The sequence below is a fragment of the Canis lupus genome, chromosome 6 (assembly GCF_011100685.1).
Source record: "Canis lupus familiaris isolate Mischka breed German Shepherd chromosome 6, alternate assembly UU_Cfam_GSD_1.0, whole genome shotgun sequence".
NCBI lineage: Eukaryota > Metazoa > Chordata > Mammalia > Carnivora > Canidae > Canis > Canis lupus.
In genome coordinates this window covers 7,598,210-7,621,986 of record NC_049227.1, presented here as the reverse complement: position 1 = coordinate 7,621,986, position 23,777 = coordinate 7,598,210, and the positions used below count along the sequence as shown (strand labels likewise).

At 60.0% G+C, this 23,777-nt stretch overlaps 1 protein-coding gene across 4 annotated transcripts; it reads right to left on the bottom strand.

Annotated features, from left to right (window-relative positions):
• Positions 1 to 532: 532 nt before the first annotated feature.
• On the bottom strand, positions 533 to 23,507 carry RASA4B (RAS p21 protein activator 4B). 4 transcript variants are annotated; one of them, XM_038539169.1, is made up of 21 exons: positions 23,340 to 23,507; positions 18,368 to 18,424; positions 16,699 to 16,812; positions 16,102 to 16,163; positions 14,957 to 15,086; positions 12,725 to 12,806; positions 12,020 to 12,151; positions 11,690 to 11,781; positions 10,281 to 10,398; positions 9,878 to 10,028; positions 9,548 to 9,612; positions 9,176 to 9,288; positions 8,812 to 9,004; positions 8,456 to 8,593; positions 8,095 to 8,239; positions 7,681 to 7,847; positions 5,669 to 5,806; positions 4,563 to 4,698; positions 2,991 to 3,111; positions 1,298 to 1,365; positions 533 to 1,170 (listed from the first exon to the last, which is right to left on the bottom strand). In XM_038539169.1, the coding sequence occupies exons 1-21, from the start codon at positions 23,402 to 23,404 to the stop codon at positions 1,049 to 1,051; spliced, it is 2,409 nt and encodes an 802-aa protein (XP_038395097.1). In that variant the 5' UTR covers positions 23,405 to 23,507; the 3' UTR covers positions 533 to 1,048. The 4 variants fall into 4 exon arrangements, with proteins under 4 accessions (XP_038395097.1, XP_038395096.1, XP_038395099.1 ...); XM_038539168.1 differs by lacking the exon at positions 1,298 to 1,365; XM_038539171.1 differs by lacking the exon at positions 5,669 to 5,806.
• Between the last annotated feature and the right edge of the window lie 270 nt (positions 23,508 to 23,777).

Genomic DNA, 23,777 nt, shown 5'->3' with positions numbered 1-23,777 from the left:
CCCTCCTGGAAGAGAGGGTGGGCGGTGACACCACTGGGGGGCTATGTATGCAGTTCAAACCCAGGCTTCTACCTGTGGCAGCCCCATAAGTAGTGCACACTACTTTCCCCTTCACTCTCATTAGGGTGCAGTGGACCCTGGGCTCTGTACTTCCGGACCACAAGGTCCTGGAAACCCACCGAGATTCAAAAAGCATGAGGATTTGTGTGAGGTCCTAAGGAAGGAGCCAGAGAACAGGGTGTTGGTGATGGCGGAGGGGGGGTGCAGGCTCAGCCACCTGGGGGCAGGAAGGAAAGGTGAGGCACTGTTCAGGCTCTGTAGCCTGGGGGGGGATGGAGCAGGGGTCCCAGGAGTATGGTGGGAACAGCAGTTGGGGGAAGAAACAAGTCCTCCCAGGATGTGTGGGGGGGTGAACAGAGGGGATGCACGAAGGTTATTCTGGTGGCTCCGGTCCTTGGCCACACTCAAGAAGCCACTGGAATCCACACCAAGCCCAGTCCCTCTACTGACCCCCATCACAAGACCCCAGAGCCCAAGCAGTCACAGCAGGTTTATTGTCAGCAACAGCACCGCAAAGCTCTCCCGGGGGGGCCCAGCCAGTGGCTGGAGGGGAGCAGGTGATGTGATGGCCAGGAGCTGAGGGGATGCTGAGGTCAAGGCTTGGTCTCCTGGGTGGGCCCCATGTTCCCTCCCACCTCTGTGAGTCCAAGGAGTATCAGTCCACCTGGTCAAGGGCCATCTTAGGGTTGGTTTCTGGCTAGGTCTGCCGGGGTAGGAGAGGGCCCCTGGAGAGAGTGGGGTGGTGCCAGCGATGGCTGCAAGGGCTGCGAGGAACAGCCAGGCTTCATAGAGGAGAAGGAGCTCACAAAGTCCCCTAGAGACTACAGGTGGGCAAGGACGGGCCTCTGGCCCCCAATCCACCCAGCCCAGGAGAGCCCTAAGCCCCGCTCCCCAGTGAGACGGAGTGATGTGAAGAGCTGAAAGCGCACCAGGGGGGGGGTCTCCGAGCACCTGGCAGGGGGTTCAGTGAGGGCATGTGGGGCAGGCCTCACGTCTGCAGCTCCAGCAGGCGGTTTGTCTCCGAGGGCGGTACGCTGGCTGGGCTGGATCTGTGGGCCTCCCGGAGGTCCTGCAGCACCTGGAACAGCTGGGCCAGTGGATCCTTGGGGGCTGGAGGCAGATGCCAGATGAGGGCAGAGCAGGCAGGGCCTCACCCACCAGCACCAGTCTGGGCCCCACCCACAGCACCCCTGAGTGGAACTTAGGCCAGTGTGGGAGTCCAGCTAGGAGGACCTACCTTCCCCTGAGCCCCTAAGTGCAGAGCCTGCCTCTGTGCCTGCTGCACTCAGCTCCCGCTGCTTCTCCCTGTAGGGGAGGACCGAATGAGAGCTCGTGGTGCCCTTGCCAGGAAGGCTGGGTGACCCATTGCAGGCCTCCCGAGCTGGAGAGGATCCCAGGAGTGGGGGGCTGACACTTTCTGTGGGGAAGAAAAACAGGGGCCCAGGCCTTGGTCCTCTGGCCCCCTAGCACCTTCCCTCTCCAGCCCCCACTGGTCCTCCCCACCTCCAGCGGTGGGTCGATGGAAGGCACTCTGGAACGTCACTTCTGTTTTGGAGGGCCCTGGGGAAAGGGGCCAGTTGGGGCCTGAAAATCCCCCATATTAACTGGCCGTGGAGGGAGTCTCTTTCTTATAGGAAGAGGAGACGGTGACAACTTAAGCACGAGTCCTAAGCGGGGTTCACCAGAGATCCCTGGTCCTCAGGCACAGTCCCAGGAGCTCACATGGAGGAAGAGTGAGCAGCCATGTGGACCTCATGCCTGAAGTTCCTTGCTTAGGGACTGCACTGGCTTGGCCCTTCTGAGTCTCCCACGGTTTGTTTTGGAGGAGATGTGTCCCTCTGCTAAGATCTAACAGGCTCCTCCTCCTCAAATGCCTTCTAGGCCCCGTGGGGTCGGCCTGGTCCCTTAACCGCTCTGCTCATTTGCTTATTCAACACAAACTGCAAGAGAATACATCAGTGTTGTTCCCAACACAAGTGTGCAGTGATCAGTTACGACGGGGAGTAAGGACAGACCCCTGAGTCGGAATCAGAGGTGCCAATGGGGCAGGAGGTCTGGCGGTGTGGAATGGAAAGGGTGGTTCTAGAGGTGGGGAGGCTCTCAAGGCAGGGTGCTACGGTGAGGCCCATGGGCACCGGTCCCGTGCTGGGGCCCACCTAAACCCAAGGTGGCTCAGGTTCGAGTTTTTGCTCTGCCGCTTCCTGGCTTAAATGGAGGACAACTGTGGGTCCCAGGAACAGAGAAGACAGGGTGGTGGCTTCATCCCGTAGGTGGAGGATGAAGTCACCAAGCAAGGGGGCCACACTATCAAAAAAGGAGGTGGCTGCAGAATGACCTGAAAGCTACCGGAAACTGTGGCTCACAGGGGAATGAGTGGTTCCAGTTTGACCCCATGAGCTTTGAAGGGTTTTGAGAAAGATTAAACCCTGGAAAAGTCGATGAGGAACACGGACAACCACCACCACCCGTCCTGGGCCCTGCCGGGACCAGGGTTGGGCTAGAAAACTGCCCCCTTCCAGCAGGCTCAGGGAAACAGCGCTCTTAGGAAGCAGTGGGTTGCCTGGAGATATCCCCATGCTGGACTCCACTTCCAGAAACTCTGAGTTGGTGTGGTAGGGCCCAGGCATTCTGATCATTTCTGAGCTAGAGCCAGGGTTGAGGACAAGCTCTGTGGTCCAAGGGCACAACGGGAAGGCCGGACGGGCTGGGAGGCTGGGTGGGCCCGGGCAGGACAGAGGGAGAGCTTACAGAGGCCCATGTGCCCCTCCGCGGGTGTAGCTGTCCCAGGCAGGCAGGGCAGGGGCCGGCCTGATGTGCAGTGGAAAGAGCGACCACAAGGACCAGTCCTGAGCCCTCACCCTGGCCCTGGCCCTGTCCCTCACCCCGGTCCTCGCTGGCCACATTCCCTGGGGCTCTATAGGCCTCCTCACCTCAGCATAGCCTCCACACCCAGCAGGTGCCGGTAGATGAGCTGGGCCTCCAGGTCATGATCCAGAGGGTCATTCCACTCCTGTAGGGTCACACGTGACCGAGTCTTGTCACAGCCCAGATCTGGGGGCACAGAGAGGGCAGAGTCATGGGCAGGCCCTGGGAGAGCTTACATCCAACCTGGTGATAGTGCAGGTGGGGACACAAGAGGCTAAAGGGGAACAAGAACGGCCTCAGGGGCCCCAGGAGGGCAGCAGCTCATCCCTCTCGGGTCTACTCCTGAGCCCAGGGCCAAGGATACATGACTGCAGAGCACGGAAGCCACACAAGACACAAGTCAGGGGGCTGGACAACTTTCTGGATGTTTGGTTGCCTGGAAGGAAGAAGGGAGTGGCATGGGGATGGAAGCTGAGGGGTTTGTGCCCTGGAAGGAGCTGGCCCTGTCACTCGTTGGTTTTACAACCTTGGCAGAGGCATCAGCCCATTTAGCCTCAGTTTCCTCCTCCATAAAATGGGCTACCAGGCCCTATGCCTCCTAGCGCCATGGGGAGCCCCCCTCCCCAGTGACAGGATTTATCACCACCAAGGTCAGAGCAGGGGCTGCAAGTCAGGCCAACCAACCAGTGATGCCCGTGTAAAGAGCTGCCACTGCCCCCTCCCAGACCCAGGGGTGGTCTGGAGCAGGCGGGGCAGCTTCCCAGGGCCTCCCCGAGCCAGGCTCCAGGGGCTGAGGCTGGGCCCTGCCCAGAGGCCACAGGCTCCAGGGGCTGAGTCTCTTCTGTGAATGGGGAACAATAATTTTGTAAAGCAGACCGAGGTTAAGGGAAGGAAGATCTTAACAGTTCCAGAACTCAGCTGTCCCATAGGGTAGCCACCTAGCCACAGGAGGCCATTTGATTTTAAATTAATTAAAACTACATAAAATTAAAACAAACTTAAAATTCAGTTCCTGGGCCACACTGGCCATGGTTCAAGCCTAACCACACATGTTCGTGACAAGCACAAGTGCAGTACTGGGCAGTACGGATACATACCACTGCCGCTATCACGGAAAGTTCTAGCAGAAGCTCATATGGGCCATCCCTCTGGTGCCTGGAGTCCCCCCACCCGCAGCTTCGGTATCAGGCTGCCAGGTGTGCACTGGCAAACTCAGGAGCCCTCATGTGCCCTCCTTAGCAAGGAGTTCCTGAAGTGTGTTCTTGGAACACTGGTTTTGCCAGAACCTCCCTCACTGGGCAAGAAAGGGTTCCCCTAACTCCCCGTGAGTTCCGAGTGCTGGATTACATGGCATCAGAGACGGTATTCCAACTCATTTTCAGGCCTCTGCAGGGTCTTCAACGTGCCCATGTGTGTCACACACACCACACACCATCTCCCAAACTACCCTGTCACAGAACCCTTCCCACCCGGAGCACCCGCAGGGACTAGCCGGCCCCCGATTAGTCCCCGCAGGTGCACAGGTGGCTCCCCAGCCAGGCCAACAAGCCAGGGCTCAAAGGCCCCAGTCCCAGCTAGGACCCTGGAGCCAGTTGTGGACAGATGCAGTGTCAGGGGGTACAGGCCTCCTCTCTCACCTGACTTGTCCTTCTGGTGGCAGCAGCTCCACTTGTCCCCGCGGAAGATGCCGGGGTGGTAGGAGCCCAGCAGGCCAGGGTTGCTGATGCTCATCTTCCGTAGCGCAGACAGCCACTGGTTCAGCTCGTTCACACACTGCATGGAATGCCGGGAGGGTAGGTGGGAGGGTTGAGGCCACCCCCTCCAGGAAGCCCTCCCTCCCTTCCTGGAGCTCCCAGGCACATGGGCCGATGAACAGAGTGGGCCTACTTCAGCCATCCCCTGGGCAGTGTATGACCTGCTAACCAGATGTGGTGGCCTCACTGTCACCATTTTCCCCTGTGGCTCTGGACAGTCACTCTCAGGGACAAGCCAGACCCCCTCTGACTCCAGCCTTCCTTCTTACTCCCTGTATCCTTCCCCTAGACGTTCTCTCCTTCACAATGTCCCAGCTCAAAGGCCACCTGTCAGAGGCCCTCTTGCTCGCCCTTCGGGGAGAGTAGCATGCCCCTAAACACTAAACACTACTAAACACGACTGTGTCCCTTCCCTCTCCCCTTGTGTCCTCCAAGGCACTGTCACCATGTGACATTTTACATATTCACTTAGCATCCGTCTCCTGAGGGACAAGCTCCATAAAGGCAAGGCTTTGTCCTCTGACGCTGTATCCCACCCCCAAGAACAGCGCCGGGAGCCTTGCAGGGGCGCCACAAACAAGTCTTAGATGAATGAATGAGTTAATACCTAAAGAGAAGAATTTGAGAGCATGTACTCAAAGCCACATGCTTGTGTAAACAGGTGATTAATATGCGTTGACGCGCACCACAAACACATAGGCACCAACACAGATACTCAGAAATCCAGTTTCCCACAAACGTACAATGTGCAAAGCTTGGAATCACAGGAACGTACATATCCGTACACTGGACTACACAGAGACCTACATGTGGGCGTCTAGACGGGCCCAGGGAACACCATGGGCACAGGTCCCCAGAGCCCAGGACACACACACACACACTGTGCACTCACATCAGATCTCACACTCTGCTGGGCCTGACTCACTCCCACACCAGGCGGCTAGTCTCACAGCACCCCTCCCCTTGAGTGTCCTCCATATGGTCCCCACCTTGCACTGCAGGTAGATGGTCTGGGGCTTGCCTGCGTCATCCTCGTAGATGACCTGCATGACGTGTGAGCTGCCAAAGCTCTTCTCCTCCACCTTCTCTGCTGCCCGGATATTGGCTAGCTTGATGAGGGCACTTTTCTGGAGTGGGCCAGAACAAGGAGACTCAGGGTCCGAGCTAGAACCACTCCACGCCCTAGTCCTGGGCCTTAGTCTCCGCATCTGCAGCACCAGGGGCTGGCACAGGGGACCCAGCTCTGTGAGTGACCTCAGCCAGACAGATAGTGACCAAATGCCTGGCCTCTCGAGGGTTCCCAGTGGTCCTGGGAGATCTGAGCTTCGGAAAAGTGTCTGGACTCCCAGCAGTCCTCAGGCCTGGAAAGTAGCACCCGCCGGACCAGGCCCTGTGCCTCTTCCCTTATGAATAATTTTCTCACCTACCTTTACCTTCCCCACCTCCCGGCCCCTCCCCACTCCTGCCATCATCTGATACGGTGAGATACAAATGGGACAGGGAGAAGCCCTGTGTCTGACAGATTCATGTCCCCGAGAAGCCCCCAACCTGAGGAAACTGAACCTGTGCTAGCAGCCCCCAGCCCCTGGGCTTTCCCATCGGAACTCATCAGGGCCTTCATCACTCAAGCAACCAGTTCCCATGGCCCTCAGGAGAGCACCCACACAACCCCAGCCTGGCATCCGAGCCCACCACCCCTCCTGGCCTCATAAACGAGCAGAGAAGGGCAGGGTCATCTCTGGGGGAGGAGTGGGAAATCCTGGAGGGAGGCCTGGGGACACACATCTGAGCCATCTTGGGGTGGGGCCTCCCAAAAGGCAGAGGATATGCTGCCTGCTGTTCTGGGGAGCAGCTGCTAGAGAGGAAACAGGAAGCAAACAGAAGGTGGATGCACGGGATGTGCCCACAAAACGGCAGAGCCCAGTGCCCAGGAGCGGAAAGGGCCCAGAGTGTGATAAGGGAAGGCCCTGCCAAGCTTTGCTGAGGCTACAGAAAATGCAAGGGGGACTCAGGCGCTGGGCAGCTGCCCAGAGTGGAGGAAGCTGGAAAGTGAGAGGCCAGGCTGACAGGTCACCCAGGGAGCTCCCTCACCCCCTCAGTTTCCCCATCAGCTGCTCAGGCTGGGTTGGCCATCCCCAGCAGAGAGTCCCCAGAGCCTGGCTGGCAAGGGGCTGGTGGGGAGGCCCAGCTAGGGGTCAGCAAATCCATCCAAGACGTATATGCTCTGCCCTTCCTGGGAGAAGAGCATGGACAGGAGGCCAATCCAGGGCCCTCGGTAACACCACTGGTTAAGATCCTGCCCTATGGGGCAGTTCCGGTGGCTCAGTGGTTTAGCGCCGCCTTCAGCCCAGGGTGGGATCCTGAAGACCCCGGATCGAGTCCCACGTCGGGCTCCCTGCATGGAGCCTGCTTCTCTCCTCTGCCTGTGTCTCTGCCTCTCTCTCTATGTCTCTCATAAATTAAATAAATAAATAAATAAATAAATAAATAAATAAATAAATAAATAAATAAAATCTTTAAAAAAAAAAAATTGATCCTGCCCTATGCTGGGCCCGGGCTCTGCATCCTCAGAGCAACCATCTCCTCTGCCCTCAACAACTTGGGAAGTGGGGACCAATACCCCTGATTTGTTGGCCAAGACACCAACCAAAACTCAGAAAAGTTGAGACACTTCCTCCATACACAGGGCTGGAAACTAGGACCCCTTCCAGACCTCCTCGAATTCCTTCATCTCCCAGAAGCAGCCCTCTGCCCCCCACCCCACTCATGCCCCAAACAGCCAGGCCTGACACTGCAGCTGCTGCCTCCCCTCCGGGCAGAGGAGCTTCTTCCCCACGGGTCTTTAGAGATCCTGCGGCTAACACCAGAAGGCTGGTCCTGCCGAGCTTTCTTCTCCGATCCCAGTGGACCTTTGGACAGGCTCCGAGGGAGGCACAGGTGCCTCCAGGGTGTTATAAACTCTCGCAACCCCACCTGCCTGCTTCCTTCCTTCCTTACCCACCTTAGAGTTGGGTGTCTTGGCGAAGCTCAGGGCCTCGGTGGTGAGGGAAAAGTGGAGTTTCTTGAAGGAGGACATGAGGGGGCCCTTGCCCTTGGTCCTGTGGATGAAGAGTGGCCCCTCCTTCACCGGTGGTGCCTGCAAGCTCAGCGCCCGCTGCAGGTCCAGCTCTGCTGGGCCGGGGAGGGAGGGCAACGCGTGAGCCCAGGGATGATGGCAGGGCTGGGGCACAGCCACCAGGGGCCCAGGCAGCGGGGGGCAGGGGGTTGTGAGTGTGACCAAAGAGGCACAGGGGTAGGTGGTGACACGGGGCACAGCACAAACAGGACTTGCAGGCTGTGGGCAGGGCCACACTGGGCAGGGGTGGAGCAAACTTGAACGTGAGAGGGTGGCCCGGGGCCCCGCGGGGAGCCTCACCCTCCTTCTCCCCGATGTCCACCAACTTAGTGATGAAGTCCTTCAGCTGAGCCACACCCTGGCGCACGGTGGGCTGCAGCGGCTCCATCCAAGCCTCCTTGGCTCTGGAGGCCGGTGTGTCCATGTTGCCCACGTTCTGGACCGCCTGCGGGTGACGGCAGCAAGGCCAGGCGGCGCTGGGTCAAGGGCCCCCGCACTGCACCTTCCCCGCCCCCACACCCGGGCTGCTCCCGCGGTAGAACCGGAGGCAGGGACAGGGACAGCACCGGGTCGGCTCAGGGACGCATCCCATCCCCCCGCTGCTCAGGGCCGAACAGGCGGGGAGTCCGAAGCCTTTGGGGCGGGCCGGCCGCCGCCGCACCTTGGCCAGCAGGAGCAGGGTGCGGCTGGTGCGCGCGTCCGCGTGCCGCTCGCGCAGGTGGAAGAGCTTGGGCGCCATGATGGCAGGAGACACGAAGCGCAGGCACAGGAAGCTGGTGACGGCGATGAACGGCACGTTCTGGGGGGGGGGGAGCGGGGCTGGGCTGCCGAGGCCGGACCTCGCCACCCACCGCGACCGCGACCGCGACCGCGACCGCGACCGCGACCGCGACCGCGACCGCGACCGCGACCGCGACCGCGACCGCGACCGCGACCGCGACCGCGACCGCGACCGCGGGGAGCCTGCCTGCGGCTCTAGCCCCGCCCGCGGCCCTCCCCCGCCGGCAGGGGGCGCACCTCGTGCTGCGCGCCGGGGAAGCGCTCGCGCACGCGCAGGAAGAGCTGGCGGAACGTGGCTCGGACCACGGCGGGGCAGGCGCGCACGGAGCGGCTGAGCGCGCTCAGCAGCGCCCCCAGGTGGACGCGCAGCGTCTGCGCGCTCTGCTCCAGCACCTCGGCCTCCGTCTGTGGGCGGTGCAGCCCCGAGCACCTGAGCGGACCCGCGGAGAAGGAGGTCAGCGCCCCTGCACGCGGCTCGCACAGGGGCTCCCCAGGCAGGCGCGGTACGGCGTCAGCCGACACAGGGGGGCAGAGCGACGAAAGGTAGACCCAGGCAGAAAGAGCCTGGCACCCCCGCCCCACGGATCACCCGCGGCCTCACCCTACGTCCTTGACCTCCACTCTGCTGGGGTCCAGCTCCACGTACTTCTTCTCCTCGAACACCCTGTCAATGATGGGCCCCAGGACGCCGTGCAGATAGCGCATCCCAGCCACCTGGGGGCCGTGGGGAGTGGCATTGGTCCTGCCTCCATCGCCCCGCACCTGGCCTCCCAGCCACCCCGGCACCGCCTGCTGCACCTGCCTGCTGCACGAAGGAGCCCGTGAGCGGATGCGTGGTTGGATGCATGACATTCTTAGCCTACAGGGCCCCGGGCTCTGACAGAAGACTTGAGCTTAAGCTCCCACTGTCTCTCGGCCCTTCTGAACCTCCATCTCGTCTATGAAAGAAGGACCACAGACCCCTTAATCTCACCTTCAGAAAAGATTCCATGGACTTTGAGGCCAGAGAGTTGCTCCGGAACAGGGTGTTGGCCTCACCTACAAGCAGAGGTTCTAGTGGGTCGGAGGTCGGGGGAGGACAGAGGACTCTAAACCGGACCCTCTGCAAGGAACTTCCTCGCCACCTCCCAGCCCACTGCCCCACCTCTGCCTTCTGCTCTTTCCTTTGCCTCCTAATCAGACCCAGCAGCTTCCTACAGGAAGACTTCCCAGATTTCTCCCCTCTTAGCATCTCTGGAGTCCTTGGCTCCTGGCTCCCCTCTCCATCAAACCCTCAGACAGGCCACCCCCTCCCAGGCCTCACTGGTACGACCCAGCTCCAGCTGGAAGAGCAGGTCCAGAAAGTCTTTGGCCAGTCCCTGCCCCAGGAAGAGCTTGAGCAGGTTGGTGGCCACATCCTGGCGGCACTCCGTGCTTGTTGTCTCCTCAATAAGTGGTATCAGCTGCCCTGGGCCCTGTGGGAGGCAGCAAGGAGAGGAAGGGTTGGAGGAGGCGCAGGGGAACCCAAACCCTTCACCCTGAGGACCTCAGAGGACCATGGGGAAGGGGGGGGCACTTTCCCAAGGGATGGCAAGGGGCCCTGGGCACTGGCTAGTTCCTTACCATCCTGAGAACTGAGAGCTTTGCTCTTGAGAACAGGTTTAGAAGGGCAGGGAGGACAGGCCTACTGTCCCCGGACCCCCCACCTTCCCCCGGGGCCCCCTCACCTGGGTGCCCAGCTTCACCTCATGGCACAGCAGCTGCACCAGGGGCTGGTAGCAGCCAGAGGGGAGTACCGTCTCGTCCCACAGCCGCACCTCCAGCTGCAAGGAGCCCAGGCTGCCCCTGGAACGGGCAGCCTGTGACCTCTCCACCTCTCCACCAGGGACCCAGGCCGCCGGGGCTATGCCCCCTCCCCACTGCCTCCATCTTCCCCACTTGCAACCAGCCTCACAGCCTCTTGGCTCATGCCCTCCATCCTGCTTCCCTGCACTGCCCCACGTCCTGACCTTTCGCCAAGCTGCTTTCTTTCCCTGCTTGGGAAGCCCCTCCTACCTCCACCCATCTTCACAGCCTGGCTCCCTGTCACCTCTGGATTCCCTGGACTCTGAGCTTGACCCAGGTGGACATGCTGGGCTCCCCAGCCTTGAATCTCTAAACCCTCAGAGCACAGCTCCGTCGTGTATAGGCTTCACAGTAAAACAAATCCCCAGTCGTCCTAACAACCTGCCTGGAGAAGGTTAGGCAACTTGCCACAAAAGACCTAACTGCCAAGCTCCCCTGCTCGAATCCCTCCTGGTGACAGTACTGACCGAGGCTTAACTGTCTCTAAGGCCCCCACTTCCAGAAGCATAGCAGAGTTCACAAAATGATGCTAATCAGCCCATGGCGTCACACACAGTAGAAGCTGTCCACATGGCCCTCGGCTGGTTCTGTGGAAATGCCTTGCTCCTGGACACAGCCGTCTGCCCTGCTCCCCTGCCCTGTCGATGGTGGGGATAGGGAGTCTGGGGCTTTCCGCAGAGGCAGAGCTGAACTAACCAAGGTGGGGGACACAGCTGATCCTCTACTTTCAGGCTGAGCCCAGAGGGCTTCCTGGATACGGTTGCCAGATTTACCAAAATAAAAATATAAGCCTCCAGTTAAGTTTGAGTATCTTTAGAAGTCTGTCTCCAACACTGCAGGGGCATACTTACACTATAAAATTATTCAATGTTCGTCTCAAATTCAGCTTTAAGCAGACATCCTATATTTTATCTGGTAACCTTATTCCTGGAAAATCTGGGGGAGAGTCAGAGCTCTGGGGACTTGAACTCTGGTCTGAGGTCTACTGAGAAACCCCTCAAGGGAAAGGATCTGTGAGCCTGTTCCAGAATCTGCCAAGAAGGTAGAAAGCAAGAGACCTGTACTGCCTCAGAGCTCAGAGGACAGGGCTGAGTCCAAGGCTGTGAGAAGGGCCAGGCAGCAGGATCAGCCAGGATAACCGAGCCTGGCCTAGTAGGCAAGGGTCAGCCCCTATCCCTGCGCAGCCCGCCCGCCTGCCTGCTGGAGCCAACTGTCAGCTGCACTCACTGCCCCCGTCGCCCCCGCCGGGGCCCAGAGCCCACCAGCCCCACTGCCAGGCCTGGACACTCACTCTCCCCGCCGACTCTTGGACTGGTCGGGCTGCAGCCGGAACCAGCCTTCCTCCTGCTGTGCTGCCCATAGTCGCTGGACATTGAACACCACCTGAGGGCAAGGCAGAGGCAGGGCAGCCACACTAGGGCTGATATCCTCAGCTCTCCTCCTCACCAACTTACTGTTCCTTTTGGAGGAGTTGCTTCTGGGGGTCCCTGAACAGCAGTGGCTGGTTCTGGGGAGTGCTTGGGGCAGCGGTGGGGTGGGGGGGGTGGTTGGGGGCAGTGCTAGGATGGAGGCCAGGCTCCAAGGTGGTGGCAGGTGCAGCTGGAAGGGGCGGGGCACTCACTTTGCCCAAGAAATCATTCCGGCTGACAAGATCCCAGTCCCAGGCTTCCACACACAGCGCCTCCGCAGCCCCTTCCTCCAGCTCAAACTCAAACGTCTCGTTCCAACGTGGGTAGCATGATTTCTTCACGATCTACCCAGAACAGGATGAGTGGGGGGAGAGCTGACACCAAGCCCCACCCCTGCACCCCCAACCCCACCTCCCCCACCCTGGGAACAAGGCCCAGCCAAAGACACAGCCACCCCAGACACCCCACTTGGGATCCCTGCAGGGGCCTTGCAACAGCAGAGGTATAAACTTCCTGTCCAAACCTCTGCTCATTTCTCAAGGGGAGAGATTGAGGCCCAGAGTGGGTAAGGTGCTTGTCCAAGGCCACACAGCAAAAAGGCAGCAGACTGCACTGAGAATCCAGGACTCCACACCCTCCTCACCCTAGGGCTGAGCCCACCACCCACGCTGTTTCCTGGAGGTGAGGAAAGCAGTGTGGGGAGCTGTTGGACCATGCAGATGAACCCCACACTGGCTGTCTTGGCCCATGTGGCTGGGAGTGAGAGGCAGCTGGGGCTGTAGGGGTTGATGCCAGAAGGGCTGGGACCTACTATGCACTGAGGTCACCCACTTTTCTAAACCTCTTCTGTGAGACCGCAGTCCCAGCCTGCCTCTCCCAGGTGATAAGGGCCCGCCCGCCACCCCCAACCCCCTCACCGAGGTCTCCTGCGTCCGGCCGTTGTAGCGCACTCGGACAAAGGGGTCAGATGCACCATTCCGATCCTTGGGAGCGAGGTCTCTGTGGGGAAGCAGAGCATCCACTTTTCACATCTCCTTCCCCAGACTGTCACCCCACCACTGTGGGGTAACCACACCAGGCTAGGCTCATCCACACCCTGGCAAGCCGGGTAACTGTGGACAGCACCTCTTCATTCTCTGGATGCTGGTTCTCACAGCCTTCACCCCACCAGCCTCCCTGTGGCACCCATACCAGGCAAGGATCCCCTGAGGTGGAAGCTGTGGCTCCTCTGACCTGACAGCTGCAGACGAGCTGCTGCAACTCCTCTGCTCTGGAGAGCGGTGGAGGCAAGTGCATCGAGGCAAGTGCACCTTCCTGGGCTGTGCCCCCCATCCCACCCCCTGTTCCCAGGGCATCCCTGAGCTGGGGCTGGCTCCCTGAGCCTCAGCTTCCCCATAGGTAGAATGGAGAAGATAACCCCAACAATTGAGATAATGGGGCTTGTAGAAGGCCTGCCCTGCAGTATTTCCTGACTGGGATGGTGCATCTTGGAGAGCAGCCCTGATTAGCCATCCTGCCGATCCTTTGCAAGGCCCAAACACGGTCACAGCAGCCCCAGCTCAGAACCTTCTGTGGAATAACAGCAAAGCCCTCTCCTCTTCCATTTACTGTAAATACTATTTTCTGCTCTCTTCCATATTTTCATTTTGTATTTATTTATTTTTTTTAAATTTTTTTTTTAAACTTTTATTTATTTATGATAGGCACACAGTGAGAGAGAGAGAGGCAGAGACACAGGCAGAGGGAGAAGCAGGCTCCATGCACCGGGAGCCCGACGTGGGATTCGATCCCGGGTCTCCAGGACCGCGCCCTGAGCCAAAGGCAGGCGCCAAACTGCTGCGCCACCCAGGGATCCCTCTTCCATATTTTCAGTTTAAAGCCTCTCATGCCTGCTTTTCTTTCCTCCTCAGAGCCGTCTAATAGAATTCCAGAACGTGGCCTTGAGAATCTGCCCAGAAAAGCGAGGAGAAATGTTCTTTCTGCAAAGACAGCTTCTTAGGCCTCCCAGAATGCCAGCAGGGTCTGAACAGGGGGCGACGGGGGGCCAAGGGTGCCCCCCCACACTCAGGCACAGAGGTGTGGACAGACTGCTCCCCTCGCCCAGGCAGCGGCTAAGCGTCCCCAGGAGTCTCAGCATGTGAGTGTGTGTGCACATGTGTGAGCGGTGTGAGCATGTGTGAGCATGTGCACATGTGTGAGTGTGCGTGCATGCGAGCCACACACAGCCCACTGCCAGGCAAGGCTGATGGGAGAGGAGGCGGGTGGGCACGGGGCCGGAGGGTGGGAATGACTGGGTGTGAGGGTGTGAAGGTGCCTCTGCTCAAGTCCACACACTTTCCATCTGCTTGTGCCTCTTCCCCACTTTAGTCCCAGGACAGAAAATGCAGTCAGGGGAGCCACAGCCTCACTGGCAGGAGAGAGATCTTCCTCCCAGGGAAGCCAGCCAACCTGCGGGGACCCGCTCCTCTACAGGCACTGGCCAGGCCAGGCCAGGCCCTCCCACCCCAGAGGCAGGGAAGGACCCTGTGGAGGCGGGTTAGAACCAGAAGGGAAGGTACTGCTCATGGAGCGTGTGTGTGACTCACACTCAGGCCCAGACAGGAGGGAAGCCCGCAACTAAAAATACCCCTGGGGGGGGAGGGGGGTCCTGTCACAGGTGACTCAGGCAACCTTCCCACCCAAGTCACTGTCCCTCCTGGAGAGAACCCACCCCTCCCATCTGGATTTTTTCAGCAACTCCTTTCACCCCACTGAGGACATCCTCCCTCACCACCAACACACATGCACACACGCACGGGTGTGCGCACACACATCAGGCCAAGTTCATACTGGAGTTAAACCCAGGGGAAGCCCAGTCATGGCACTGGGGGTGCATGCTCAGAGTTTGAAGTCCCCTCTCACCTACTACCCCCACTGCCTGAAGTTCCACCATTAGAACATCACCAAGTCCCCTAAGGGGGACTTGTGTCCCCCAGCCTTCTGTGTGGGGTCACCCAGAAAACACCTTCAGCTCACTGAACCTTCCCCTGTCCACCTGCGCCAGCCTCCGTGAGAGGAGGTGCAGGGCCAGGCCATGGAGGGGGGGCACAGCAGGTGGGCAGTCACAGAGGGTGTCCCCCACCCCTACCCCAGACCTGTGCATGCCTCACCTGGCCTCCAGCACAGAGCAGCGCAGCCGGCAGGGCCCTGGCCCTCGCACCACCTCCAGGCGCAGGTGGATCTCGCCTTGCACCTCCTCATCAGGGTCGACCTCCGTCAGGTGGGCCCAACCACTGAACCCTGTGGGAGCAGTGGCTCAGCTGGGGGCCTGGCCCTATCCGTCAGCCCTGCCAGGCGTCACAGGGCCCCTCTGCCACCCCCTCGGGACCCCCTCCATGAGGCAAGGGCTGTCATCCCCAGTGACAGATGTGGACATGGGCTCAGAAGCTGAGCAACAGCAGTTGGAAGAGGCTTGATGCGAATCCAAATCCAGCAACCCCTGTGTCCTTACTATCGTGCCCTGCTGCTGACCCTGACTCATGATAGGATCACCTTCTCTGGCCTCAGTTTCTCCATCTTAAAACAGTGGTTCTTATCTGGGGCTGCTAGAGGAGGGGCTGAGCCCCAGTGGGGTAGCCACAAGGGACCAGCATCCCTTGGGCCACTGGACCCTGAGGGGCTGGCAGGGGCAGCGGGCAGGAGAGGCCTCTGGCCTGGCAGGGGCCGAGAGGCTCCGTGAGTCAGCAAAGTCCGCCCAACCCCGCACGCCTGCCCCAGCCTCACAGACAGGAGCAGGTGTGTGGTGGAAAGGCCTGGGAAGAGTCACAGGGGCTCGAGCAAGGAGAACCTGAACTGAGAGCTCCTGGTCTGAGCCCTCACTGGCAGACAGGCACCCATCCCAAGGGTGGCAGCACCTGCCCCAGGTCACACAGTGAGGCCTCAAAACAGTGTCAGCATCCCAGCAATCATCCAAGGGGCCTAGTCCAGCCACAGACCAACCCCTCAGGCTTAGGACAGAGCGGCACTGGGGCCCAGGCTGAGGGGACAGGGGACCCCAGGTCCCACCACTAGCAGCCCCTCTTTGCCCTAGAAGGATGCGGTCCCAACAAGGGACAGAAGGGGACCCAGGACACAGAGGCCCTTCCAGGGAGGGCAGACATGGCTCTCCCTGAGCATGGGCGGTGAAGGAGCCTCGAGCAAGCATCTCTGAATTGGCGGAAGGCCAGGGACCAGGCTGACCAGTGGAGGGAGAGAGGAGGGAGGCCAGGGGAGGAGAAGAAAGAGCAGGCCATGGGCTCCCTCCCAGGGATCTTACCCTTAGGGTGAGCGGCCAGGGTGTCCCTGGTAAGACAGACCTTCCCGATAACGTCGTCCCGGCTGGAGGATGGAGAGGGAGCCAGAGCTGGGCAGGGCTCTGCAGAGAGCCCAGGACCCCTCTCCTCCCAGTTTAGGGGCCCTGCGGGAAGCAGGGAGGCTGACACTCCAGTCATTTACAGCAGCCTATTAGAGCAGGACCAATGACCCTCCTGTGGGCCCTGTATTCTGGAAACTCTCATGAGCACATGCTGGGTTTCTGCACATGGACAGACATGTGTGCCCACGTATATGCCAAGTTCATGCTCTCTGGGTTCCCTAGCTCACACACCCCCACCGCCCGTGCACAGCCCAACACACCTGTACCTTTATTGCTGTGCATGTGTATGTACGATGTGGGGTGAACAGTGTGAACACCCCCGCCCCCCACAGACATCTGCACACTCAAACCCTGAGCCCTTCCAGACCCACCTGGGGTTCCCCCTCCTTCCAGGCTGTAAAGAAGATCCAAAGTGACCAGCAGTCCCAGCAGTGACACGGGCAGGGAGGAGGCAGATGGCAGGGGCTGGGCCCATGTGAGGAGTGGGGGCCCACTCACCTGAGGGCATCCTCATCCATGACGTAGAAGGCCACTGCGTGGAAGGTGGGCGGCAGGTGCACCTGATACTCCTCGCCCCAGAAGGGACACAGGGTCTTCCACACAGTGGCTGTCCTGCAGGAGAGGACCCTCAGCACCTGTCTGGGCCACCCACGGGTCCCAGGACGTGACAGGACAGGGCCATGTGACTTAGGTTCACCTCTCTCCATATCCCCTTCCACTCCCACTCTGCTATTTGATGATTTCCCACTGTCCACCATCATTCCTTCCTGACCTTCCTTTCTGCCCTGGGTAGGTCTGTCAGGCTACTTTCCATTTGGGGAAACTGAGACCACAGGTGGCCATAGCTGGCCTCAGGTCACATAACAGGACGGTGTTAGAGCCTTCTAGAACCAGAGGGCTGGCCTCCCAGCCTCACCCTGGCCCCTGATGCTGAGCAGACTCGCTGAGGGTGGAAACAGGGGACTAGCCAAGTTGACTCTGGAACTAAACAGTCCTCCTGGGGGGCCTGGGAGCCACAGTCCAGAGCCTGACCCAGAGAAGTTTTATGTGGAGAGAGCCTCATCCAGCTCTGGCCAGCCTCCAGGACAGAGCTCATGGGACTTAGCAGGGGATACTGGGGGCGGTGGGGAGCTGAAACCCCCAAGGATGTGGATGAAGGCACAAATGATGACCTTCACCTCAACCACTTCTTGTACAGATCATTTGAACTCTGGAGACTCGGTCTCCCTGTCTGTCACAGAGACAATCAGAGCCATCCTGTCTGTCCCCTTCTTGGTATCATGGTTTGATAGATAGAATGTGGAAGAAGATTTGGGGTCCTATTTGCACCGGGGGAAGAATCATGAGTCTGGCAGCTTTGGGTGGTGGTCAGTGATGGGTGCTCGGGTGGGAAGAACAGTGGGGAGGCTCTAGACATGAAGTCTGAGGCAGAGGCCCAAGAGACAGGGGGATGGGACCTCAAATCCCTGCCCAGGATTGTGGAGCCTGTGGACATAGGCACATCCAGAGGAAGTGGTTCTTCTGGGTACGGGCGGGGGCCCCCTAGCCCGAAGTAGCCTTTCTGGGATATAACCACCATGGGAGTCTCTCAGAGAGCAGGAGCCCCGAGGGAGAGCAAGGACCGGGGAGGGGGAAGTTGCTCAGGCTTTGGAGTCAGCCAGATTTGGCTTCTGGTCTGACTTTGCCACCTCCTAGATATGTGACTCTGGGCAAGTTATTTAGCCTCTCTGAGTCCCCAGGTTCCTCATCTATAAATGCAATTCAATAATATCACATCTAGTTTGTTGCAACTTTTAAATGGGCTACAAAAGGTTTAGCGCACGGGCCCGGCAGACTGTACTCCATAAACGACAGCTGCTGTCACTAATCACCATCCTCTGTCCCTTCTGAGGGCCCTAAAGATCATAGAAAGAAACAGAGTTGGTGAGAGGCCCTTGGATCTAATGCCTGGATGGGCCGTAAGGTCAGTGTGATCAGTGGGAGGAGTGAGGGGACAGTTTTCTCACCTACCAGCAGATGTGTCAGAGAAGGGGGCAGGAACAGGAGATCAGATACTCTGAGCCCTCCCCCTACGCCAGATGTGAGCTGGACCAGGTGGGGTGGGTGGGGAGGAACAGGTGCAGCCCTGTCACCCACCCACAGCTGGGACTGGAACGAGGGGCCGTACCGGATGATGGGTTCATTGTCCACCTTCACGATGCAGTAGGGGTCACTGCTGCCAGTGCTGCAAGACAGAAGGCCAAGGAGGGGCTGACCAACGGACCGAGGGGCTGACCCCGGACCGAGAGGCCAATGGGGCAAGGGTAGGTAGGGGTGTCCAGGGGCTCCCAGGCAGCTCAGGCTTCGGTCACCCTAGGGAAAGGACAATCAGGGCTGAGGCACAGGGGGCCTGGGCTGGAGCCTAAGAGCTCCTCAGGCTAAAACGTGTGCCCCGCCCCATCCCCCATCAGTCTGGGAAGCTGGTGGTGACAAAAGCTCCCCTGCCCCCTCCTGCTGGGGAAAGGATGCTCCTTCCAGGAGCCCATTCCTCCAGCCCCGCCGGGCTCTGCCCCAAGGAGGACAGAAACCACAGTCAGAGAAGGGAACAGCTCCAGGCCAGCTCCAGAAACCCCTATGCTCAATACCCAATTCGGCACCTTGTTCTCTCCCCAGCCCATGCTCCTCTGCTCTTCCTACCTGGAGTGTGCTGCCTACCTCCCAGCCTCAGCATCCCCCCCACCCCTCACCCCCACCCCCGCCTCTCAGAGCCTGCCTGTCCCTGTCCCAGAGTAGGCTCTCCCCTCTGACCCACTGGTCCCTCTGCCAGGCATCCTCTCCATCTTTCCCTCCATCCCAGGACTGCTAGGGATGTGCTGTCCTCAGCGGCCACCCCCATCTGACTAAACCACTTCTGTGTCACCAGGGCCTAAGGCAGGGCCAGCCGGGCACAAGACAGGGGGCCCAGGAGCGTTCACAGGATGAAAGAATGAACAGTCTGCCCTAGAGCTCTCAGCCATCTGGGAAAGAAGGAAGGGGAAGACCAGCCCAGGACTGCTCAGGTGCCCTGGTTTCGTTGGGTGGGGGATTCCTGGGGTGGGGGCAGCCCCAGCCAGGCCTAGGGCTGGTCCCAGACTAGAAAGGGGGTAAGGACTGTCTTGGGAGTGCCTTTCAGGCCCAGGGTCCATAAAAAGGAAGTGATTTGCATGTTGGAGGTTGGGGAATTCCAAGCCCTGCTTCCCTTCTCAAAAGGGGCTCTTCCTGCAGAGGAAGGGAGGAGGAGACACAAACATCTCCAAAGGTCCTGATGCAGAGCGGAAATGTCTGGCAGGACTCAGTTCCCCACACAGTACAGTGGGGCACATGATGACCGCTCACAGCGTAGCTGCCCCGGGTCCCTGGCCTGGTAGGAGGGCCAGCCCATGGCAGGTGTTTAGTAAATGTTGGCAAGGTCCTAACCCCTTGCTCTTCTGCCTGTAAGCCTTTTCCCCTGTCACTTAGGAGCCCCCTCCTCCAGACAGCCCCTGGAAAGACGCCAGCCTGCATCCCAACACCCCAAAGCCAGGGGACTCCAGGGCTCCAGCAATAAGATCCCTGGGGCCCCCAGAGCTGGGCTACCCAGTGGCAGGGCCCAGCAGCTGCGTGCATATTTGCACAAGGAACTCAGAAGGAGGAAGATGTCCCGTGTGGGCTGAGACCTGGGGGGAGGCCCTCTACCCTGCCTCTGCCTCCTCACCCCGGCACCCGTGAATCCAGCTCTGCCCACTGGGCAGCTCTCACTCAATGAATGAATCTCTGAATGAACGGCACGGTTTGGGGCTTGTGTTACAAGCAAGATAACCGAAGTGGGCAGAGGCCTGGAGGCAGGAACAGACCTGGTGTGCAGGGGCAGCGAGGAGCTGGCTGGCTGGATCAGAGGAGGGCAAAGGGGGTAGTGTCAGAAGTGGACTAAGGCCAGAAGCCCAAACCATGATCCCTGGCCAGCTGTTGGGATCTGTGCCCCTGCCCATTACCCCTTGGCCTGATGAGGCCCCTGGACCGGTCCCCTGCCCCACTTCCCCTTCCCCAAGCCACTTGGGGAAGCCAGCCTGACTACTTGCAGGGCCTCTATATTTAGCCCCTTGGCAGTTTGCAGGCTGTGGAAGGGGAAGGATCAGGGCAAACCCTGAAATAGTCCCGGGCCTGTCCCCAGGGCCACTGGGCGTGGGAGCCAGGCAGTCACTGGTCATTATGAGACTCAGCTCCTGTCTGGCTGAGCTATGCACTCAAGGATGGGAGATAGTGGATGGAAACACAACAGGAACAGGTGGGCTCCAAAAGCTGTCGGTGACAGGGAGCACAGCTGTGCTCTGTGCCCTTAAGAGAATTAAAAAGCCCATGAGTATCACTGGCAGCTGTGATGAGGTCTCCCTCCTCAGAACAGCCTCAGTCAAGATGGGCCATTATGGAAAGTGGTGAGCTCCCCATCCTCAGAAGTGTGCAAGTCCCGGCTGAAAGAGACGCTGCTCAGAAGACAGGCTTAAGAGGCACACTGAGGCAGGCTCACCACCACCCCTGCCTCCAAGCTCAGTGAGGGCCTCCTGTGATCTCCAAACCCCACCCCACCCCATCCCTGAGCCAAATGATTTGCATGGCATTTGCAGGGCTTGGTTCCCACTGAGCCCGACAGCAAGCCTGCAACAAGCCTGCAACCTTGGTCCAGCTAGGATTCTTGGCCCGTCAGCAGCAGCAAGAGTGGCTTTGAATCCTGACTTCTCTACCTACTTGCTGTGTGGCCTTGGCAAGTGACTTGCACATCCCGAGTCTCTCAGTTTCCCCTTCAACAAACTGAGCATAACTACCTCATAAGACTAATACGAGGATTAAATGGAAGGGTCCTCAACACCCTCCATTCTCCTCTACCGTGGGCCAGGAGCTCCCCAGGGCCCCTGGAATGCCAAGATGAATGAGTCACGAGTCACGGTTCCTACCCTCCTGTTCCACAGCAGGGGCAGCCCAAGCAGCAGCAACTGCTACCATCCCAACTCCAGCTGACCTAAACTGCTGGAGGGCACATGACACGGCAAACGAACCAACCCTGCCGGAGGGCACCAGGGAAAGCCCTGGAAGGGAACAAGTTTGAGAGGGGTTCTGAAGGATGAACAGGAGTTTTCTGAAGGACTCTGAAGGGGAGTGTCTGAAGGCAGAAGCCTCCTAAACGTGTACAAAAGCAGGGCTGTGAAGAGCCCAAGTGTGGGGGGTTGGGGAAGGTCACAGCTGGATTTAAGAGCCAGGTGACCTATAGAGCTGTGTATGCCAGCCACTGTGGGGAGGGCAGAGGAAGCAAGATGAGGGGAGGTGAGGAGGGAGGCAGGCAGGGCAAGGAAAGAGATGGTGGAGGCTGAACCAATAGGACTCAGTGGCCACTCCTCGGGGGATGGAGACTCAGGGTCCCTGGGCTGTGCAGAGGCAGGGCCTGGCCAAGAACCTGGCACCTTGGATCCCAGGAAGCCCCAGTCCACAGTTTTACCACCCGGGGCTGGGGAAAGCCTTGAGCCAGGCACAGGGGCCTGCAGGGATGGAGAAGGAGGCGACAGACGGAGGGGCTGCTCCTCCCGGCAGCCACCAGCCAGAGGAGGCCAAGCTGACCTAGTTAGCAGTGCCAGCCTGGAGGGCGGGGGTGCTTAGAGGCTGGGCCCGGAGGCTGAGACCCTCCTCAGAGCTGTCCGCGGTCCTCCCCAGAGGCCGCATACCCAGCGCCCACCCCACCTACCCCCCTCAACAAAGAAACCCACCCGGAGACAGCCCGCCCAGCCCCCTCCCTCACCCCATCGCCATAGCAACTGCTGAGCTGGCCTGGCCGGGCCCAGGGGGCCTTGAACTAGAACTGCTGGAGAGGCTGAGAGAGCAGGGAAACTCACAGGGGCCGCTGTGCGTGTGAGAGAGACACCCTTGCCCCAGCCTCTGGCACCCCTCCCCATTCCCCACCTCTTGGCATCTAGGAGCTGGCTGAGGAGCCATGGCTGGCAGGGGAGGGAGGTGGGGGGGGGCGGACTCCAGGCAGCAGACTTTGGACCCTATGCAGCCTCAGGGCTCCCCTTCCCCCACGCTGCTCCAGGCAGCCAGAGCACCTCTTGCTTTGTGCTTAAGGGTTTTTTTTTTTTTTTAAGATTTTATTTTTAAGTAATCTCTACATCCAACAGGGGGCTTGAACTCACAACCCTGAGATCAAGAGTCGCATGCTCTGCCAACTGAGCCACCCAACACCTCTATGCTGAAGGGATTTTGACCTCCAGTTTACAGAAGGGGAAACTGAGGTTTCAGAGCTAAGATGCTGCCTAAGGCTGGATGCAGGGGAGCCAGGGATGCGATGGGGCAGCTCAGCTCTGCGACTACTGAGAAACAACAGACTGGGACAAGGGGCTCCGAAACCTCAAATCTGGCCAGGGACCAGGGAAAGCCCTAGATCTCAGTGTCTGTTAGGAGCTCTGGAGCCAAGGAGCCAGCTCTGCCATTCGAGCCAGCATTTCAGGTCTCTGAGCCTCGGTTTCCTCACCTGTAACATGGACTGGTGAGAACTGCCTTGCTGGATGCTCGTGAGGAGGTAAGCCCACCGCATGGCTCCGATAAAGCCCAGGGCACAAGCAACAGCTGCTCCCCAGCCACCCCATCTTTGCATGGGCCCGGCCTCCTGACCTACGGATTCACCTTTCACGCCGGCGCACAGCTGGAAGCCCCGGGACAGCCCCGGGCCCCAGGGCGTGTTTCAGGTGCACACTCTCGGGTACTAAAGGTTCTAGAACTACTGAGGAAGACACATCGTTTCCAGGGGCCTCCCCCACCCCCTCCAGCCACACCCCCGGCAGTACATCTCCCTGCGAGGTGCCCCCCACGCTCAGCTCCGGTCCTATGAAAGCCCCTTCCCCTCCTGAGCCGCCGTTCGCTCCCTCCTTACTATCTAAGGCCCCTTACAGCCCCCCGCCCTTCCCGGCCCCCCGCCCCGCCCGGTGCTCCCAACAAATCTTACTGTCCCCATTTCCCTTCCAGTCCCCTACCGCGGCCACACTCGCCACACCCTCGCCGCTGCTCCACTTGCGAGCGGGCCGCGTGGACCCCGGGAGGTGAGGCTTAAGGGGCAGCGCCCCTCCCCAGAAAGTTGGGGCCCCCACCCCGGCAGCGCTCACATGTCCTTGGCGGGCAGGTTCTTCCCCTCCACGATGCGGATGGACAGCGAGCTGCGCTTGGCCATCGCGGGTCCACGACGCGGGTCCGGGCCCGGGGGAGCCGGCCGCCGGGGTCGGGCGCAGCTGGCAGGCGGGCGGGCTCGGGACTGGGCGCCGCGGGGGGCGGGCCGCGCGGGGCGCGGGAGGTGAGCGCGGGGGCGGGGGAATCGCTTCCACTTCATTCACCCCCGCCCCCGCCCCACGTGCGGGGGCCAGTGCGCCCGGGAGGGCCAATCGGCGGCCGAGGTTCCCCGGGGCAGGCGGGGCCGGCCCGGGTCGCGGCGCTCATTGGCCGCCTGGGGGGAGGGGAGGAGCCTGCGCCCAGGGCTGCTGCCCTGCTGGCCCGGCGCGCGCTGGAGGTCGCGGTGGGGCGAGGGGACGATGGTTGGCGCCCGGGTG

Coding starts and splice junctions, on each gene's coding strand:
- RASA4B (XM_038539168.1), bottom strand. CDS start 23,404: ATGGCCAAGCGCAGCTCGCTGTCCATCCGCATCGTGGAGGGGAAGAAC. Junction 8,240..8,455: donor CCCTGCTCCTGCTGGCCAAG/GTGCGGCGGCGG, acceptor CGTCACCCGCAG/GCGGTCCAGAACGTGGGCAA. Junction 5,807..7,680: donor CCAAGACACCCAACTCTAAG/GTGGGTAAGGAA, acceptor GGCCCACTCCAG/AAAAGTGCCCTCATCAAGCT.